Source organism: Takifugu rubripes, chromosome 6, assembly GCF_901000725.2.
Source record: "Takifugu rubripes chromosome 6, fTakRub1.2, whole genome shotgun sequence".
Lineage (NCBI taxonomy): Eukaryota > Metazoa > Chordata > Actinopteri > Tetraodontiformes > Tetraodontidae > Takifugu > Takifugu rubripes.
The window spans coordinates 7,093,364-7,114,023 of record NC_042290.1 but is presented as its reverse complement, the minus strand read 5'-3'; the positions used below and the strand labels follow the sequence as shown (position 1 = coordinate 7,114,023).

General features: G+C 48.0%; 1 protein-coding gene across 2 annotated transcripts in view; it reads right to left on the bottom strand.

Moving 5' to 3' along the window:
• Positions 1–20,660, bottom strand: part of col5a1 (procollagen, type V, alpha 1) — a 50,708-nt gene that overhangs the window by 8,487 nt on the left and 21,561 nt on the right. For both annotated transcript variants that reach the window (XM_011604694.2, XM_011604693.2), the window contains exons 5-51: positions 19,158–19,289; positions 18,715–18,819; positions 18,308–18,637; positions 17,492–18,160; positions 17,340–17,396; positions 16,320–16,361; positions 15,709–15,771; positions 15,529–15,603; positions 14,370–14,462; positions 14,199–14,255; positions 14,065–14,118; positions 13,855–13,908; positions 13,721–13,774; positions 13,565–13,618; positions 13,424–13,477; positions 13,042–13,086; positions 12,446–12,499; positions 12,278–12,322; positions 11,675–11,728; positions 11,539–11,583; positions 10,987–11,040; positions 10,151–10,195; positions 9,984–10,037; positions 9,817–9,861; positions 9,467–9,520; positions 7,511–7,618; positions 7,030–7,083; positions 6,806–6,859; positions 6,141–6,185; positions 5,945–5,998; positions 5,828–5,872; positions 5,698–5,751; positions 5,565–5,618; positions 5,431–5,484; positions 5,220–5,327; positions 4,977–5,066; positions 4,639–4,692; positions 4,372–4,479; positions 4,175–4,282; positions 3,246–3,299; positions 3,112–3,165; positions 2,925–3,032; positions 2,784–2,837; positions 2,600–2,707; positions 455–508; positions 267–374; positions 77–130 (exon numbers count right to left, since the gene is read on the bottom strand). In XM_011604694.2, the coding sequence (XP_011602996.2) occupies positions 77–130; positions 267–374; positions 455–508; positions 2,600–2,707; positions 2,784–2,837; positions 2,925–3,032; positions 3,112–3,165; positions 3,246–3,299; positions 4,175–4,282; positions 4,372–4,479; positions 4,639–4,692; positions 4,977–5,066; positions 5,220–5,327; positions 5,431–5,484; positions 5,565–5,618; positions 5,698–5,751; positions 5,828–5,872; positions 5,945–5,998; positions 6,141–6,185; positions 6,806–6,859; positions 7,030–7,083; positions 7,511–7,618; positions 9,467–9,520; positions 9,817–9,861; positions 9,984–10,037; positions 10,151–10,195; positions 10,987–11,040; positions 11,539–11,583; positions 11,675–11,728; positions 12,278–12,322; positions 12,446–12,499; positions 13,042–13,086; positions 13,424–13,477; positions 13,565–13,618; positions 13,721–13,774; positions 13,855–13,908; positions 14,065–14,118; positions 14,199–14,255; positions 14,370–14,462; positions 15,529–15,603; positions 15,709–15,771; positions 16,320–16,361; positions 17,340–17,396; positions 17,492–18,160; positions 18,308–18,637; positions 18,715–18,819; positions 19,158–19,289 (3,972 nt within the window). The remainder of the gene's footprint in view (positions 1–76; positions 131–266; positions 375–454; positions 509–2,599; positions 2,708–2,783; positions 2,838–2,924; positions 3,033–3,111; positions 3,166–3,245; positions 3,300–4,174; positions 4,283–4,371; positions 4,480–4,638; positions 4,693–4,976; positions 5,067–5,219; positions 5,328–5,430; positions 5,485–5,564; positions 5,619–5,697; positions 5,752–5,827; positions 5,873–5,944; positions 5,999–6,140; positions 6,186–6,805; positions 6,860–7,029; positions 7,084–7,510; positions 7,619–9,466; positions 9,521–9,816; positions 9,862–9,983; positions 10,038–10,150; positions 10,196–10,986; positions 11,041–11,538; positions 11,584–11,674; positions 11,729–12,277; positions 12,323–12,445; positions 12,500–13,041; positions 13,087–13,423; positions 13,478–13,564; positions 13,619–13,720; positions 13,775–13,854; positions 13,909–14,064; positions 14,119–14,198; positions 14,256–14,369; positions 14,463–15,528; positions 15,604–15,708; positions 15,772–16,319; positions 16,362–17,339; positions 17,397–17,491; positions 18,161–18,307; positions 18,638–18,714; positions 18,820–19,157; positions 19,290–20,660) is intronic.

Sequence of the window (20,660 nt, the reverse complement as noted above, 5' to 3'; positions counted from 1 at the left end):
TTCACCAGAAAACAGAGACTTCATAAAGGATTGAGTGATTAGCATTATTCCTCAGCTTAGCTAATGGCATACATACAGCAGGACCAGTCTCTCCAGGGGGACCAGGGTCGCCAGGGAAACCGATTGGACCCTAAAAAGAAATAAAGATTAAATTACTTTTGCTGCTGGGAAGAAAGACATACCAGTCATTATGTAAGGTCAACCTAGAAACAAATATGCATATTTAGGCAACAGAATATTTGTTTTATCCAGGGTGGAAAACTTACTGGGCTGCCTTTGGGACCATCATCTCCAGCTGGGCCTTTGGGGCCTGGGGGTCCAGCTGCACCGGCTGGACCTGCCTCTCCCTTTTCTCCACGCTCTCCTCTTGGACCCTGGAAGAACAAAAAGGCTTTCATGATTTCCTCTTCTATAATGGCTATCATAAACAACATAAACAAGTTCAATAACTTACAGGTGGGCCAAGTTCTCCCTGAGCACCAGGCTCTCCTGTTTCCCCAGCATCTCCCTGGTCAGAGAGAGAGAGAGAGAGAGAGAGGGAGAGGGAGAGGGAGAGGGAGAGGGAGAGGGAGAGGGAGAGGGAGAGAGGGAGCGGGGGTCTATTAGTGTGTGAGAGATACCTTATCAATGAGGTGATTTTTCATTCTAATGTGAATCTAAAAATCCCATCATTTACAGTGGCTCTCAGGGCCCGGCTGCCCTTGTCACCTAAAATGGCTGGAGAAAGAGATGACACAAGAGATTTCAATCTATCAAGTGGGGGGGGGGGGCAGATTGGGAGGCTGCAGCGTGAGAGGCCGCTGACCTCACCGTTCGCCCTGGAGCACACACATATATCTTGTCCTCTGCCTCGCGCCTTATTGGATAGTTGCCCTGTTGACTCACCTATACACCATAGGTGCAATCATTACTCACTGTCCCATAAACCTACAGTCCACCCTGCCGGGGGGGTTATTGCACACGCAGGCTGCCAGAGTTGTTTCTCGGAGACAGAATTCATTAATTTCATGCTTGGGTGACAGCAAGTCACTGGTCAGTGTTGTAAAAAGGACCCCAAAATGTACACTTGAAAACTAGATTCTACTGTATAGAAATGAAGAGTCAGCAGATCAGAGCAGATACAGCAAGATTTGTGGTTGGTTATATCAGTCAATCCTGATGTTCGTATACAAATGGGATGCTGGATGATGACTGGCCATCATACTGTTGCCTTTTTTAGTAGTCTGAATAAAACTTTCCCAAATGTTTTATAAAGTTCTGACCTTTGTCCCCTCAGAATTCTGATTTCCCCTCCACAGAATTACCAAATAGATATTTTGCAGATGTCTAATGAATTCCCACATCATAAATTGCAGATTATCAGCGCCCATCTATCCACCCACCCTTTAATCTACCACATTCATTTGTATTCCAGGGGATTAAGATGGGTGGTCCATATCTCAGGACTAAGACGAATTATTCCCATTAAAGAGGCACATTTTTTATATATATTATCTAAATTTACGGCACAGACAATTAAATAACTTTTCAGCAACATCTATCATGGGAATGTTGCCGAAGAGTCCCAAGGAGTTAGTCAATAGATTTAAAACCATTACCCGGCAGAAATGAATGTGGGTTTTAATGCAGCGCTGCATCTGATTGGCCAGACAAAGCCCTTAAATCCACCACTGCAACAAGCTGCCCATGTTTGGCTGTTGTAAAAATCTGCTGAGCGCTGGGAAAACAAGCTCATAAAAGCCAGTCGCATATTGTGGAAATATGAGGGAAGTGTTTACTGTTTTCCCAAAAAGAGGTCAATGCTTGGTTCGTCCCCAGGATGGATAATAAAATGCCGGTTCAGCGCGAGAGCGATTAGGGCCAAAAGAGCCAGGTTTGTTTGCCCAGGGGAAAGACAGGCTATGCTGGGGGAGGCCATGAAGGAGCTAGAGGTGATTCTATTGACTGAAGCGCATAGAACAAATCACAGCAGCGCTTGGAAGACAAAGTGATGAGAAGGTACATAGCGCTGCAGTCTGGGAGCTGCCGGAGTGGTCAGAGCAGGACACATAGCATAGCATCTGATTTAATGGAGAGCGAGTTTAATAATGCATTGATCATCTCAGAATTACAAGCGCGATGCCTTTGAGTATTTATCCACCCCCTCCCCACCCCGCCACAGCGCCGCTGGCGATGGCAGCCCGTCCATTAGTTGAGCTGTGGCTCTCTGAGGCAAGAGAAAAACAATCGTGTCCCATTTAAAAGGGTATCATTTCAAAAGATGGGGGGATATTAACGGCTGCCTTCTGTCGTCTGCAGGCATCATTGCGTCACACAAAGTGCGAGTCTTCTCAGAGTCGGGCGAGTCCAGTGAAATCTGCACGTGCTAAATTTAGCACTTCAGTGTGTTAAAGTAATGTTCCAAAGGAGCCTGATGTTAGAATAGCGGGTTTAAATTACTGTGGGCCTTTTCTTTGCTAAAATGATTTGTGCAGATAGATGCAATTAACTTCATATTAAACTGGGATGTGCATCAACATAAGGGAAATTGGTTTATCTGACTCTGGGGATATTTAGAATCCTGTGCAATTCCTTTGCTCCAGTAAACGTCAGCACTCACCTTTTCTCCAACGGCACCAGGGTTTCCAATACCACCAGGAGGTCCCTGAGGGCCATCAGCACCTGGGGGTCCTGCGGGACCTCTTGGACCAGGAGGACCAGGTGGACCCTACATAGTGGACAGGATGGAGTTTCAGGAGGAAAGACTTTCACAAGGAATAACTCGGATAATAATAAACTCTTACCATTTGACCAACATCTCCAGTTTCACCTTTCTCACCAGCTGGACCAGGCAAGCCCTGAGGAGAATAGACGTGACTCACTCATGTGCTTTCTTGATTACAAATGCAAAGTGCAGCCTTTTGATATGCTTGGGGTCCACACACCTGCAGCCCAACTGGACCAGGAGGTCCAGGGAATCCTCTGGCGCCTTCATCTCCTTTCTGGCCGAACAGACCTTGCTGGCCTCTGGGACCGGGCTCACCATCTGCACCCTAAAAAGGTCACCATCAACAGACAGAGGTTGAAACACAATCTCCTGACTCTCGCATGCAGTCTATGTTAAAAACCTACAGCTGGACCGGGTGCTCCAACAGGTCCTTGAGGGCCAGTAGGACCAGGTGGACCCTGAGGAAAAACCAAAGCAGATATTTACTCTTCTAATTTTTAAACTCCTGCACAAAATAAGAATGCAATCAACAACTTACATGCTCTCCTTTATCACCTTTGCTTCCCTTCTGCCCCGGCTCTCCGAGTTCTCCCTGCAGGAAAAGAAGCGATCAGACGGCTTTAATTATAGCAGGAGGGGAAGGAGAGGAACGTGTGATGAAGAATTCCTACTGAAAACCCACGCTTCCCAGCTCAATAACCAGATAAGCAGGGAAAGGTTTGGGAGACCTGTCTGAGGCTGCATCAGTTATCCGACAGGCCTTTTTTCCCATGACTCACTGGTGCTCCTCGACAGCCTAAACAGCCAGTCCAGGCAGAAACCAGCACTCCCAGAGATAAAAAACAACCTTTGCCCCTTACTTCAAAGCCTCTGCAGGCTGCAGGCTTGTGGATAAATCTGGTTAATAATAGCCAAAGGTGTATTCTTTTAGACGGGACACAGACGGAACTCTATGTGAGTCAATATTAGTCCGTCTAAAATAAAAGGCCTCTGCGTTGTCTGATCCCCTTGGATGGGACCTGTGACGAGAAAGTGTGCAAACATTAGCTTAAAAATCCCTTTTTATCTTCATGGCAAAGCGCGTCTGTCGCCCGTGTCCCTCTGCACCACGGGGGCCGCTCTGAGGCCGGTTAAGGACTGTGGCTTTCTTCAAAGGATAAGAGATTTTCCTCCGACTATCTCTGCGGCTGATCCTCCTGCAAATGTATCTCAGGGATACCAGTTGTTCTCGCCTCTGAATATTAAAGGGTCGCTCTCGCACCTCCTGTCAAAACCAAAGAATTCCTCCATCTTGCCTGACTGTCGGTGCACCGGGGGCACACAGAGGCCGCTTTGCCTTTTTGAGATTTGTTGATCGATGCGAGCACCGTCTGACTGACTCCCCACAGTGTGTTTGAAGAGACGAGAGGATCTCTGGCTAAGATTTCACCTGTGAGGTTTAATATCTTGTGTTTGAACAGAACTCACCTTGTCTCCATCTTCTCCGGGGGGTCCGGGAGGTCCTCCAGGTCCTGGCAGACCCACAGGTCCCTGAATACCATCTCTTCCAGCTGGTCCTTGAGGTCCTTTCTCTCCCTATTTTATTGATTGACACAACACGTCTCTGGTTATCAGCCACCCACCATCTGAGATTCTTGATGATCGTTCTAATGTAGGCTTCTTACTGGTCCTCCTTTCTCTCCAGCTGGGCCTGGAGGTCCTTGAGGTCCAGGGCGTCCAGGAAGACCTGTAGGTCCAGCTGGGCCGGCAGGACCACGCTCACCAGGAGAACCCTAGAATATCATCAAAGAACAACATGAAAGTCAGATGAAACATCGCAGACATCAAAGCTCTTTCACTACCAGGAACTTTTATGCTGCGTCTAAACCTCAACAGACATTTATTTAAAAAACAGAAAACTATGAGGGTGAAACGCAGTAAATTGTACTCACAGCAGGTCCGGGTGGACCATGAGGACCCTCATTTCCTTTCAGACCGTGAGCTCCCTGCAGAACAGAACACAACAAAATAAATCAGTAATGGAAGAAACTTCTCATCGTCTCTGTTTGTCCTCGACTGAGACGCTGACTGGAGACCGCTCCTCGTCTCCATTCCCTTACAAAGGCATTGATGTGTTCATCATTTTTGCACCATGGAGATAAACATTAGCCAGTTAAGACAAACAAGAATTTATAACCACAAGGACACAACTGTCACCTCAGCAGATAAAGGCGATTCTAACTGTTCAATGCGGTTCTGAACCTGTATTTGTGCTGAAGGCAACACTTACCACAGGACCAGGCAGACCTCTTTCACCTGTGAAACCTCTGGGACCAGGAGGGCCGTCTTTACCAGATGGACCTGCGGGACCGGGGTCACCCTGAAAGTCAAAGCACAATGGCGTTAATCCCGGAAAGGCCTGTGCGGTTGGAAAAAATATCCTGTAAAAAAAACCTGTCATGGGAAACCATCAGCATCTCTATTAATGGTAGCCAATCAGCTAATAAGGCTCATAAAATCAAAGAGACTTCACCTTGGTTCCTTCTTTTCCTGCTGCTCCAGGAAGACCTTGCTCACCAGGTGGGCCTGGAGGTCCGGGGTGGCCCCGATCTCCCATTGGTCCGGTCTCACCAGTCGGTCCCTAAAATGACAAAACTGGAAATAAGTTCTCAAGTCCTCAGAAGGCTAGATTTTAAATAGAAGAGCCTAACAGAAGGTTAGAATAGTAAGTGAGCGTGACTCACCTGAGGTCCAACCACACCTGGAGGCCCGGGTGGGCCAGTCTTGCCTTGGAATCCCTGTGGGTTTCAGACAAGAACATAAACAACGGTCGTCCAACAGGCCCAGCAGGCTGTTGCACGTTGACAGGTTTACTCACAGTCTCTCCTCTCTGTCCAGGATGTCCGGGCAGTCCGTCTTTTCCTGCAGGTCCCTGAAGTGCACATTAAAACATGTGTGAACGCACCTACATTCAGCGACGTCATCATGAAACAGATAGACCTTGAACTCACAGGTGGGCCCTTTGGTCCTGGGAAACCTGTTGGTCCCTGAGGGCCTGGCAGACCCTAAAAACCAAACAGCGAATAATTAGTCCTCCATAATCCTCTTGTGACCAAGATAGCAACAAGCAGGGGTACGCACCCTCTCCCCTGGAGGTCCCGGTGGGCCATCATTTCCAGAGTTACCCTGCAGGGACCAAACGAGGAGTTAAAGCTGAACCATAGAACAAAGTTTAGTGACAAAAAATATGTTACCCACCTTTGGTCCAGCTTTTCCTGTTGGTCCCCTTGGTCCTCTTTCTCCTCGTGGGCCCTTGAGACCAAAAAATGAGCATATATTTAGAATCTCCGAATGCCTCATGGATGATTTCTGCCTTGCTGTCTTAGTGAAAGTCCATTTCAGTAATAAATGTGCTATAATTGTGCTACGCAGGGGTCTGCTGAGGAAGACTAACCGTTGGTCCTCTCTGTCCACGTGGGCCTGGCTTTCCTGCTGTGCCCTGGAGACACAAATAGCACACATCACTAAGAAGCAATATCATGTAGACGGATTTACCCTTTAAACCCCATTTAGGCCATTACCACTATGCATTTTATCCTCCATTAGCATTTATTTCTGTCAGCATTAGCACGCACATGTATAATCTATTCCATTAGATTCATTACTGCAGCAGAATGGGACACTTAGAGAAACAGACCAAAGCATAAAACTGGTTTCAATCAGAATAAGAAATTACAGGGTTGCGCAGAATTGAAGTAAAAAAAGTAATTTTGTGGCTTTCAAGTTCCAGGGGGGAAAAAAGGCCGGGAAACCTGATGCTCCCTTTTCAAGCTTGGTCAGATTTTTGCATGGGGGGGGGGGTTGGCTTTTATGTGTCCTGCTTCTGCTGTAACAAAGAGCCATTTCTCTTGCAGGCGAGCTAATGGGCCATCAGTCCAACAACAGGACTGAATGCTAAAGTAGCACAAAGTGATAAACAATGCTTTGGGTGGGTTGAAAAGGGAGAGATAATCAAGGAGCAAATTGTCTTTGCGTCCTTCGGAAAAAAAAATTGGAAGCACGCAACTTCCTTTTGGTTTATATGGAGCTGGGAAAGCAGCTCATCGCTATTTAACATACCCGAGTTCCCTTCTCTCCGTTGGATCCAGCGAAACCTTGGAAACCCTGAGATCCCTGGATGTAAGAAAGAGAGCAATTAGTCATCGGAGAGGAAGATTTACATCTATTTAATCTTAAATGTGGCAGGAAGTTGGCTGCTCTATTGCTATACAGCATAAAATATCAGAAAGATGAGCACTAAAAGAGTTGTCATGAAGCAATAGATGCCAGCTGGTCCTGGTTACCTTTGGTCCCTGTCTTCCTGGGTAACCTGGCAAACCAGGTACTCCAAGTTTACCCTGAAAGAGAGAAAAACAGGTATATTCATTTATGATATACTGTATGATCAAGCTAGTATTGGACATTGTATTTATTAAAAGTGCTGATTCTACATTGGAATAGGATCCAGCTGGTAGATACGGACTAATGTCCACACTCATCTATAATGCAGGGAAATATGCTTAAACTGTCAAAACAAGCACTTCGCCGTGACAAATAAGCTTTCAAGACAACAAACAAATGCAGTGTGGTGCCCAGGGAGCATGAATAAAACATATTCTTCAGAACCAGATTGTGCCGGTGTTCGTCAGGAAGAGTCGGAGGAGACGTCTGTTTCCAGCCATTTTTCGATCCCTTCCTGAGAGAGGGTCCGTGTTCCGTGCGACAATGCGAGTTATACGGCTGCGTTTATGACTGAATGCTCCCGCTCGGGAGGACGATGCATACCTTCTCACCAGGAGAGCCGAGGGGACCGGCATCACCCGGAAGACCTGAGCGACCCTTGGGTCCCTCGGGGCCATCCTCTCCTCTGGGTCCTGCTGCTCCGAGCTCTCCCTGGAAAGTGGAGGAGAGCACAGCGATTTATAACCAATATAAAAGTCAACACCAATGACATGTTACATTTTTTTGCACAGAATGGGGAAGATATTGATTCAATTCTGGTCCTAACAAAATCTAAACGACTGTATCAGGAGTCAAAAACTGAAATCTTTCGATGCTTGATGACATAATTAATACCATTCTCTGCACACACACTGTTACACAACGCCTTCCTCAAACTATCAATCATTTAGGGCCGTATGCTAGTTTATAACAGCTTAATACACTGGCTTAATACCCCTGTGTTCTTGTTTAGTCCTACAGCTGGACACTTGGCTTTCACTTCCCTAGTTACGTGGTTCCGGGGGTTTCGTTTCGTGTCACACATTTTGTTAATCACTCTCGGCTCGCTCCGCTCATCAGACGGTATTTGGGTCCCATCATTCCGATCGTGACTCAGGCGCCTGTTCAGAGCTTTTTAAAAATACTAACTCTGACATTCCGCCTCTGCTTTAAATATTGGAACAGCGAGGCTATTCTATCTTTGTCTGCCTGTAAGAGCGGGCCGTCCTCTCCGTGCGTGCGCCACACCTGGCGGACATCATCGAAGCGACAGCGTACAAACTCGCTCTGACATCACGTCTCCGCAGTGGAGGCGCTGTGAAGCGTCAAAGGTACCTATTTAAAAGGACGCGGAGTCGCACCAGCACGCCGGCGCCCCCAATCAGGTGCACGTAAAACAGCGCCGAGCTAACGACACTTGATTTGCTCTTTCATACTCATGGAGGAGAACGCTTCAGATGGAGGGTGCGTGATCACACGCGGGGTTATGAGTGAGTCATTTACATTCTGGTGCATGTCTGTCTCCCCCAGAGCTGCGGGACTCCTCAGATCCTCGCTTTCATCTGGTTCCGCCACGTCTCCTGAGTAAATCAGGCCAGAGACCCGTGTCTGGCTCTCAAGTTTGATGTGGTTTAAAACGCCATTGATTTCTTGATTCCCCTCACACTCCGCTAGCCTGTAAAGGGGACGTTTTGATCGTCCTAATCCAGCCAAAGCGCCGCTACCTGACGCTGGAAATCCCTAATGCGGTGAGAGAAAGGAGCTGTTTCTGGGGGGACCTCGGCAATGGGACGAAAGCGCTTGACGGAAAAGCAATTGGATCCGCACAAACGGGTGCTGCCAGCTGGGAGCGAGTGCAGCACCTTGTGTTTGCTCATTTGCTCAAAGATACTTAGTCCATAAGGAGCCAACATGTCAATAGAGGTTGTCCTGTTCACTTAATACCTGTAAAGGTCACGGGGAACCAGCCCAGGTAGTAATCCTGTCTCTGCTTCACTTATAATTAGTAATGTGTCATTTACTAATGACCCCAAGGGCTGGTGGTGAAATGCATCCTGGGAAATGTTTATGATGGCGTGGCAAAAATACTCTTTCAGCATATTGCTGGTGTTTTCTAGGTTCTAACGGTGGAACTTCACTATGTAGTCCCTCTTCAGTGTCTCCTCCACTGTTATTTGCACATTACACATGATCATCCCTCCATTTTCTGCTCCACCCCCTCCACCACTTATTTCTAATCACTGGAGTCTGTCGCAGCTGTCACCGGGTGGGAATAAACCCCCAGACCCTGAAGGTCAAGAGTCCATCATGGGCCGCGCACCACCACCGTTCCCTCACACCCACGAGCCGTTCGGTCAACCTAGTCTGCATATTTTTCTGGGAGGGTTTGGTAAAATGCTCAAATCTTCTCATCAAGGTCTAAATAACTTTAATTTTTGATGTCTTGCTTTACCTAAAGGGCATTTTAAGACGTGAGAGGATGTGCTCGTGCTAGCTCGCATGTGATGGACGTCTCCTTACCCTGTCTCCTTTGATGCCCATGTCTCCCTTGAAGCCAGGGAAGCCATCTTCTCCCTGTCACCGTAATAAGGAACAAAAGATGAAGTGAGGATGCGGAAAAGGCGAATGATTGGCACAAGACCCACTTTACATTCACGCTGATGCATGCTGAGTAACTAGCTCGCGCGCAGATGTGGGAACTTGGCGAGTCGCGCCGTTGCCATAGAAACCCTTGATGGTCTCAGCTCCCTTCTTTATTCGCCAAATTCAGCGTCGATGTCATTAGCATGGCCGCGTTTTGCAAAACGTCCCTCATTGTTCGCTCAGCGCCGGACGCGGCGCTCTCTTCCTCACGCGCGCGGCTCTCCTACCTTTTCACCCTTGTGTCCTTTCAGACCACGGACGCCGTCGGCTCCCTGCGAACAAGGACAGAAATCTTAAGCAATCCTGCAATCTGCACATTTTAAACCACAACACGATGCTAATGCCGCTTAGCAACATCAGCCGATGATGCTACAAATCATCAGGCGGAGCTCACCTTCACACCTCTGGGCCCAGGATAACCAATGGGTCCTTGAGGACCTGGAGGGCCCTGCGGAGACAGATGTTGGTTAACAACTTGCTGGAACTTGAATCCGGCTGGGAATGCTAAAACATATATTGTGCTTGAACAAATGAAAGTTAGAAAGGGGAAATAAAACTTGCCATGTGTCCTTTCTCTCCAGAAGGCCCCTCCTTTCCAGGGTGACCCTGTGAATTATTAATGGCAATATTATTATGGGACTTTTGCGGATAATCACCTCCATAAATACAACAATGGGCCCTTTAACGGAGTCATTACATGCTTACTGCCACGTGGCATATAAAGCCAAAGAACTGGGGGGGGGGAGGCTTTTGTGGTGCTCGATCTCATTTGGGATTTCTACGACGTAACTGAATTTCCAGTCAAAAAAAAAAGAAAAAAGAAAACAGCCAACATCTAAAGGGAATTATTTTGGTTCTAACGACACAAAAGCACTCTGGAAAGCCAATCATTTTGGATCTATGAGAGCGCACAAACTGCTGGAGGAAATTGACATTGAGAGGGAGAATTTGTGGTTAAGCAGCAACAAATCGCTGCAAAAAAAAAAGCTGAGTATGAAAATGGATCTTTCTTTTCCCCAAAGTGACACTGAAAGCCTTTAAAACACTCGGAGACCTTGTGCGATGTCTCTCTCTGTCCTTCTCTTTGAGCGAGAGTCTCCCTTTAAACCATGCGCTGTCATTCATATTTTACAGCCTTTCTTGTCTCCGGCCCACTTGGGTGCCACCTGGTGCCTGCAGATGCACATCTGCCATTAGGGCGACTGTATTTATGCAGATATGAGTGCGTGCACGTGCGGGTCACTCCGCCCTCAGGCAGCTGCCTGAACGTAAAGTATGATATGCACATTTCAGGCCAAAGAATTCTCTCCATCTGCTCTCTGGTTTTACTACCCCCCCCCCATCCTTGAACAGAGACATTTGGAGGAAAAGGAAGGACATTTCACAAACAAACTCACCGGAGGGCCGTCCGCTCCTGGGCTTCCGGGTAAACCAGGCTTTCCAGTGGGTCCCTAAAGAGAGAGGAGGGCAAATTATTGAAAGTCGTGGCAGTCGGTTGGAGCATGAAGCCCTGCGGCGGCGGCGAACCTGTAACATTTCGGTGTCGAGCCCTCTAAAGCTCATTTATTTATACCGAGGGAAAATGTAATATCTCCATTATTCATCCAAACCTCTAACTGTTCATTAATAAACCAAACCTCCTCCTCCAAGTGTGTTTTTTCTGCAATTAAAATATATTAGGATTCAAATCCGTGGGCACTCTCAACCAGGCTCTCGTTGGCCCCGCGTGGGGAATGTGAGCGAATTTGCATGATAGCGAGATGAACGTGAGGGAGAAACGTGGCTTTTGGCTCATGCAGCTGAATGAGGCAGCTTCCTTTTGTACTTCATGGTTTATTGAATTTATTTATTTCTTCACCATGCTGGCAGTTTGTCCTGCATAAACAAGGGCATGTTTCTCAATATGTCATACCCGTCGCGTCCGTACTGTAGATTAGGTGCTATCCTACCTTATCTCCTGGAAGTCCAATTGCTCCTTGAGGGCCAGGAAGCCCCTGCAGATAGAATGGGAGGGGGGGGAATGTTCATCGCTGCACAACACATGAGAGGAAAAATGGAATGTCGGATGAGGTGTTCAGTGCTGACCTGAGCGCCTGGGTTTCCTTGCTGTCCAGGAGGTCCTGGCTCACCTTGAGGTCCCTGAAAGTGCAGCATTTTCATAAATCTCAGAATGCGTTCATCTAATTTACTCGATTAAAATGCTCCGTGTAAATAAACGGTGACTCGTGGCTCCATTAAAGTGAAATAATGTTCTAAACAGACAGAAGAAAAAGGAGCCTGAGGTCCAGCCAATGTTCTATCACTACTATATTATCCTTTTTGTCCAGACACATACATCCTCTGCATTTGGATTTTCCAATTTCCTAATGAAAGCAAACGGGCCATCAGTTATGTAGCTGGAGTCCAGGGGTCTGGACCTCCTGCTACGAGCTGCTCCAGCCAGGTACCCTCTCATTCTAGCCAGCTAGCAGCCATCAATGTCCTGGAATGAAATGACTGGCAGTGGCGAGGAGCCAAAAGTAGTCGATGTATTACTCATTAGCTGTCCTCTGATAGTCTTAGGATGGTGTCAATTTAACGGTAATATTAGACGTTTAGACTTGTGGCAGCAGTGATTGGAGGGTTTTTGGGTGTGTGTTTTCTCTCGAAGGACTGTGAACACACTCGCAACTTCAGCGGTTCACTTACGATGCTTCCTTTGGGTCCTGAGTGGCCGTCTGTTCCAATAACTCCCTAAAGACAAAAGGTGAACACAAAATTAAGCACAAACACAACAAGAGGCCGGCGAGGAGACGGGAAAACATTGGATCTGCATTTTGTGACATGTGGAAGAGGAAAAACAGGAAGGGGACTCACAGGGGGTCCTGGAGGTCCCTGAGGTCCTTTTGGTCCCAGCAAACCACGGGGCCCCTGGAAACAACAGGTGAAATGCGGCTGAGATATCGCAGATTTGAAAGAACCGTCGATTTACAGTCTTGATGCAACTTTAGGGATTAGGAAGACATTGTTACGCGTCATCTTGTGACATCTATTAAACAATTCTCTGAAATCCGCCAGTTTCTCTTGTATCTTCCGATACATAACAACACATAGCGTCATTCACGTGAGCAGCCAAGTCGACGCAGCACCCCCTAGTGGCCAACATACGCTACAACAATATAAAAGTCCTCCACTTTGAAGAAATGACTCAATCTCGAGTTGGATGATATTATAACAAAACGTGACACAAGCTGCCTAATTTCCATCATCCATCTTCCATCAGATGATATTAGCTGTGAGCTAATGCCTGACTCGTGTACGTCTTTTGTCTCAATAACACGAAACGTCAGCATACCTCAATATAAACCAGAGATGATATATGATATTTCCGACTATATCGCTCCTCGCTGACACAATATCGCCACAGGTGCGCGCTCGCACGAGACTGAATGGTAATACATGAGATTACTCACTGGTTCACCAGGAAGTCCCCTGGGTCCGATCTCTCCATCGTCTCCCTGGGAGGAAAAAGCGGGAGCGGGTCAGACCGAGGAGGCGATGATGAATGATAATGGAAGAAAGGCTAATATGTGCAGCACGGTGCGTGCGCGTGTGTGTGCGTGCATGAGTATGGAGATATGAAGGAAAACCGAGGTAGGCGAGATTAGATTGCATCAGCTGCTGGTAATCAGAAAAGCTGAGGTAGATTAGAAGAGGACAGAGGTGTGCACGGATCCAAACACACCCGGAGAAACGGGAGAGGAAAGGGATAGTTCTGGTGCTGGTAAAAGATTTGCTTGTGTCACTCAGCATGGCAGAATGACGCTGCATAGAGTCAAAATGCTTCTGCTTTACCCTCTCTCCATCCTCTCCAGTAGCACCAGGGGGTCCGGAGGGTCCAGATTCACCCTACAACAGCAAAACATGGAACTTTAGCCGGAGGACGCATCAAAACAAACACGTGCACACTTTCCGTCGTGCCACAAGGTGACTCACTCTGTTTCCTTTTTCACCGGGAAGTCCCGACAGACCATCAAAGCCTCTGTCTCCCTGTGGGGGAGGGGGAGAATAGCTTTGGTACGCGCTTCAAAAAACGCATTTATTATGAATAAAGGGGAATTGTAGAGCACTAGGATGTGCCAGGCAAGATACCTTAGGTCCAGCCTGTCCTGGCATGCCTCTGGCACCATCGGATCCAGGACGACCCTGTGAAAATATTAGTTAAAGAAGGTGTGAGTAGCATTCAAGCCGTCGGTGTAAAACATCTCATTTTGCATCACACTTACTCTTCTGCCAGGCTTTCCAGTGGGGCCAGGGGATCCCAGAGGACCGCGTGGTCCCTAAAACAAATTGGACTTGGTATTAAACTCAGGGGTGTTACTTTAAACTTCCCTTTGGGGATGATCATACTGAAATGATAAGCATTATTCTCTGCCGCAGCAGAACAGAATCCAATGGAAGTTCATAAAGTTTGTCCATGTTAATGAATGTCGCACCTGAGGACCCGCCTCTCCGCTCTCTCCCTTCAGTCCTGGTACACCAGGAGGACCCTGAGGACAGGAACAAAACATGAGAAACAATCTTTAAGCACAGCATGGAAACAAGGTGGCGAAGGTGAATATATACGCACCAGAGGACCGGGTCTGCCTGTCAAACCCATTGGACCTGAGGGGCCACGCATGGCAAGCTGAAGCAGAGGATCAGCATTGTGACCAACGAACATTTAAAATGTACAGGTGTGTGTGTGAAAGCAGGGAAAATGAATAGCAACAAGATATTTCGACAGGAGAAGCAAGGGTACCCTGGCCTGCTGCATGATCGCCTGCATCTGGGCCTCCTGTGCCGATACAGCAGGTCCCTTCTGCCCGGACTCTCCTCCAGCGCTCATTCTGAACTGTGGAGCAAATGACATAAGAAGTCTAAATTATTTTAGCTAATGATGTAATCAAAAGCCTTCCGAATACAATATTTTCTTTAAAATATCTCGTTACTGTATTTTCCATCAGGGACAACACCAAAGCCATTCCTCAAAAGGCCATGAGCTCCGAATTCTACTGACATCTGGCGGCCATAGTCTGGTATTGCAGCACGGGGTGACTATAAGTGTTTCGGAACACACGCCCGTTCGGACTGTTTGTGTCACATGGCACAATGACTGGCACTTTATAAATGCACAACACAACACAAAATGAATTCAATCCCAAAATAAATATACCTGCCCCCCTTCCCCCCAAGAGAAGTAAAACATTAGATTCAAGCCTGAGTCACTTCACTGCAACTCACCCAACAGGAAGTAAAATTGTCCAAAACACAGACTGAGTAAATTCCACTTTCTTTTGACTATGTATCTAACGTGGCTGATTAAATACTAATTCCAGCAATTGCTTGATAAGAGTCTATTTAATTATTTATAATAATATTTTCTTGCTTATGGTTCCTGCATCGACGTTCTTCTGCATCATCAGATCTTGGACAAAATGTTCAGCCACACTGGTGATTTAAGAGGAAAGCACCATTTGGGGTCTCAACAGAAGGGCATAAGCAAGTGTTAAGGTTTTGCCATGTTGCAAAACCCCTCTAATGAGAGAGAGCTGGAACAACAATGCATGTCTCATAAAGACTGCAAAAACACGGATCAGGTTTCAGGCCATACCAACGGACACAGCAGAACAACACCGGTTCCCTCTGCCACATGGTTCGGCCAGACGGCTCTGCTGACCACAAGTTTCACATCTGTGCAAACAATTAGATGCAATAGAAGCGGCTCCGGACATTTTTTTCAGTGGGGAGGAAACGAAAGGAAAGACGCCAGGGCGCGTCGGAAGTTGTTAGCACGGCGGTGTAGCCGCCGCTGATGGCTCCAAAGCTAAAGTGCTTCCTGAACTGATGCACGACAGACAGACAGACAGACAGACAGACAGACAGACAGACAGACAGACAGATAGATCATCTCAACTTACAGGCAGCATCAGGACAGTTCCAGGGGGTCCTGGCAGACCATCAGCACCAGGAAGACCAGGGCGACCGGGAGGACCCTTAGAATAAAAAACAAAAAATAAACATGAGTTTATTCTCATGGGAAGAAATAAGATTTGTGTGTTTTTTGATCCTGATGTCTGATATCGAGAGCTGGTGCTCACCCTCTCTCCAGTATCTCCAGAGGTGCCTGGTGGACCGGATGAACCTGGGGGTCCAGGGAGACCCTATTTCAAACAAGACCTCTCTCTTTACACACGTTGTACATAAATAACACAATACAAAGACACAGACATATATGCTGGGCAGAGTTCTCTCTGTTCTCTTGCAAAGTGGTCACACATGGGGGAAAGGAATGCATGAGGCAATATGGGACAGCGTGTTGGGCTGTAAATCATCCGAGAGGCACTTTATATTTGTCCGCAGCACAACGCTTGAATGGCTTCACTCTCAGCCTTTATGTGCAGGGGGGATGCAGTTCCGGGAGGGCGGGGGGATAAGAGCAGCTAAAACGTTTCCACAGTATAAATATAATTTGTTCTTTTAGCGTCCATCAATATCTTTTCCTGAGAACAACTTGATTTGTAGCAGAAATCTGGCAGCCTGGGATTTTCACAGCAAAAACCTCAAAGTTACATTTTACAGGATGTGGTTGAAACACAAGAGAGTAATGGGGGGGGGGATCTTTCATAAAGAATTCTACCACTGAGCAAGAGGGGCAGGAGAAATAAATTCATTAAGAGTTGAGAATTGAATGAGAAACAGCTGAACTTACTGTTGGCCCTTCAGGCCCAGGGGGCCCCTCCATCAGCATTCCCTGAAAACACACAGATACAAAGAGATGACACCGGCACGATGTGCGCGTCTGCCCACGACCTTGCGCAGCTCACACGGAAGCACGTCCAGCTCACAGCCCTGCGTGTCCCAACACACCTGCCGCTTGACTTTCCACCGCGAGCTCTCTGATGAATTAATGCACATTCCTGCCTGTCATTCTCGCGGCGCTGGCGAGGGTGAATGGCTGAAGTGAGTAACGGCCCCCTCAGGTGTTCTGAACTCAATGAAACGCTGTTAATGAACCGATAGTTCGTTTTACTGATGCTGGTGGCTACACCTTCATCCCAGAACAGACAGAAGGGTGTGGCGGTAAAGCTAAAATGGCCATGTGTGAATATATGTAACTGTGTGAATACAACTCCACAAAAGAAACAGAAATATCCCCTAAGTGAATATTTATCCCTTTTTACAGGATTGCACCTTTCAGGTGTCCCTTGGCTCCTGTATTGCGCAGCCTTTAAACGCCGACACACATGGAAAGATGTTGAGGCTCACATATAAACAGGACTTGATACTTAACGGAGTTCAAACGTTTGTTTGAAGCTAACCAGCTGCGCCTACGCCACAGATATAAATCCCCCGTCTGACGTACCGTTGCAAACACAAGACTGAAGACAATCGCGTTTATAGAATGTAAATGTGTCTAAATCGGGCCTGGAAGAGGCAGTAAATGTTTAATACTTCCTTTCGTCCCACTTTATTCCATCCCTCCCTACATGTTCCATAGTGTTTATAGGCCGGAGCCACTTTGTTTACAGACTAATCACATTCCCAGTGTGGCTGTTTTCCAAATGTTTATGCTGCAAACCCACGTGACCTGCCCAAAGATGTGCGGCGAAAGGCCCGGTGGGCCTTACTCAGGGTGTTGGGAATTCACGTGAGGTAATGTGTTTGGGTCACGTGTCCACACAAGCGCACGCATCCTGCTCAAATGTGTGGTCTGGGTTGCGGCACTCACGGGCTCAATAACAGCAGGCTCTCCCTTCTGTCCCTTCTCGCCTCGAGCACCGTCGACCTAGACACAGAAACGCACCCAAAAAGAAAAAAAGTCATCAGTTTTTGTCCACCTCCCTCCTCGTCCTTGTCGCGCACGCCCTCCTCATCTCTCACCTGTCGCAGATCCTCGTCAGTGATAGCAGGCAGCACGTTTCCGTCCTTCTTTCCATCATAATCGAGGTCTTTCTCGTCGTAGATATCATAATTGTCGTAGTTGCTGATGTCCACGTCGTAGTAGCTGTCGACTTCCATGTCCGTGCCCGTGCCGGTGGCGACGGACCCTCCTGCTCCGGCACCTGCGCTGGCTGATCCTCCTCCAGCAGTGGCAGATCCTCCCACGGCGACGGAACCGCCGCCCACCGACACAGACCTTTCAATTGTCGTGGTGGAGGTGCTACTGCTGCCGCCACCGCCGCCAATGATAACTGTGCTGCTGCTAGCATCGCCGTCGACCCCACCGCCGATGTGGACGGAGCTGCTGCTGCTGCCGCCGCCACCACCGATGAGGACGGAGCTGCTGCCGCCGCCGTCGGCTCCCGCGCCGATGATCACCGAGCTGCTGCTGCTGCTGCCGCCGCCGTCGGCTCCGGCGCCGATGATCACCGAGCTGCTGCTGCTGCTGCCGCCGCCTCCCACACTCCCGCCGGTGAGTACCGTGCTGCTGCCACCATCAACTCCACCGCTGATGTGAATGGTACTGCTGCCGCCACCTCCTCCCGTGGTGTAATGGCTGTCCACGCCATACTCGTATCCATCATCGTAGCTGTCATAGGAGCTTCCGGCCTATAGAGAAAACAATTCAAGCTTTTTGGCTACATTGTTGGACAGTCAGGTACAAAAAAGCCCACTAAGAAGTTCTGGCCTGAACTAGGCAGGGCCTTCTTCTCTAGGCTACGCAGGTGAGGATGAGGACGCCACCGTTTCACTTACTAGCTTTGTCTTGTTGATGGTAATCGATGTGCCGACCCCGCTGGTGCTAATGCGCGTTCCGGTCCCAGCTTCCAGTTCAGTCTTTCCCCCTACTCCCAGGTCCAGCTCGGCACCGGCGTCGGTGCTGATGGTGACACGCTCGGACGTGTCCCTGTCGGGCAACGACGTGGTCTCGTCATAGTAGGTTTCGTAGTTGCCGTAGCTGTCGTAGTTATCGTAAGGGCTGGCATCGTCCCCGGTGGCAGTGCTCGAAGAGCTTGACGAAGAGCTGGTTCCAGTCGATCCAGTAGAGATGGAGGTCACTTTGCCGGAAACGTCTACACGTGTCTCCTGTAAAGCATGAAAGCTACTGTTAATGGCTGCAGCTGACAAGCTGCCATCAAAGCGGAGTCAGAGCGTTGGAGCACCTCTTTCTTGGACGTTCTGTCAGCGTCTGGCTGTGACAGTAATGGCTTGTCATCCACATCTTCATAGTAAGGGTATTCATAGTAGTAGCTGTCCTCCTCGGTGTTCTAAATGAGATGAAAACCCACGAAATCAGCAATTATTCAAAACATCGATTGTTTGTTTGTTTGTTTGTCTAAAATATGAGCCACTGTCTTGCTGCTGGCTCTGGCTGATGTATGTGCAACCGTTTGGCAATCCATCAGAAATACAAGGTAGGAATTTCTTCTTCTAGGAATCTGCAACCATATTTCCCTGTTGCAACTTGTTACCGATGGAAGACAAATTGCTTTTCCAGCACTCACTAAAGTAGCAAACAGATGGAGCGTACATGCATTTTACAGGAAGGGGGGGGGGCAATCCTTAATAAAGTTTTTACCGTCAGCAGGGAAATTATGATACTTACATATTCATCAGTGTTGGGATCTTGGTTCTGAGGCTGCTCCGGTGCTGGCACGTCACAATCGGGGCTGTAGTGCTCACAGTAGTCATAGGCAGCACGATGGTCTGCTACAATCATCAGCTGCTGGATGTCTCCCTGGAAACACGGGAAAAAATAGGAAGTGGGTTACACAGGGCGAATAATAAACAGGCAAACCATCAACAGATGCAAGGATGCCAGGCCTGTGTTCTCTGTGGGGGGATTAAACTATTTCAACAAATAGAGACAGAGCAGGAACATCTGCGGCCACATGCGCAGCAGAAAGTAGGTCAGGCCCAGGGACTCTCAGGGTAGAAGATGATGAAGAACAGTGTCAAACAAAACCTGTGCGGCCGAGAACCAAACTGACACGGGGCTAATTAGTTCACGGAGTGCACGCAAATGCTCACAGGGCGCAGCTTTGGCAAACTCAATGAGTTTCTGAACGGAGCGGTTTCGCCCGACGTGCGCGGCATGAGCAGACGTGCCGCTACAGGTGGCTGATGTTGAGGGACGTGACTCAAGGCTGTGTGTGTTCATGGGGAGCGCGCCGAGGTGAGAAGGAGGGTGGCAAGGAGCTGAAGTTCTTTTAGTAAGAACAAATGGATGAGACCGTCAGAAAGAGCAGGAGAGCAAAGAGGAAAAGGCTCAGAAGGATCCCCAGGCTACATGGGGAGCCGGGTGTGCGTGTGGGTGTGTGTGTGTGCCACATGTTTCCGAATAGAATACATGTGGCTCAAACAGCTGCATTTTATCTATTCAAGCCTGCCCTCATCACACTTGCAAACCCATTGATGTCATTCCACATTAAACAAATGTGGTCCAAACAAGACAAGTATTAGAATTATGAGTTGAGAAAACTAATAAACCAAAGGAGAATGTTAAGAATAAAGAAAACTCACTGGTGCGTTCCTGTGCGACCCAGTAACAGACAGCAGTGAAACATACTGCACATCCCTGATTTGGATCTTTTAATAACCTTGCAAAGCCAAACCCAGTGAGGACGTTTCCTGCTGCGTCCTTGTCTTAAATGATCAAAACAAATCCCAGTTCCTTCCCCAAAGACATTAAACCAGAGCCCAGATGCAGGAACCAAAGCTTGGATCCGTAACACACCAGTTTTGACCCCCCCCTCCCCCGTTCAGGTGTCCATCACCCCAGGACAGTTGTTAGTGCGCTCCAAGTGGGTCAAACCTAATTGAGACAGTAATCATAAACTCATGGGTTAATCACAACATCCTCCCAGTGCAGGAAATGTGTCCAATCATCTGAGACATGTGCACGGAGAAAAAGCAGAGACACAAAATCGCGCAGTCATGAGGATGTTGTGTTTTTCCCGAGCTTTGAACGGCTGATGGCTGCATTTGATGGTACCCGGACTACGGCCAAAGGTGAGTTAGAGAGAGAAGCGAGAGAGAGAGAACATGGAGCTGAGCTGTGCACAAACAACCGGACGGGCGTTGAGGTCCATAGCAAAAAGAGCTGACA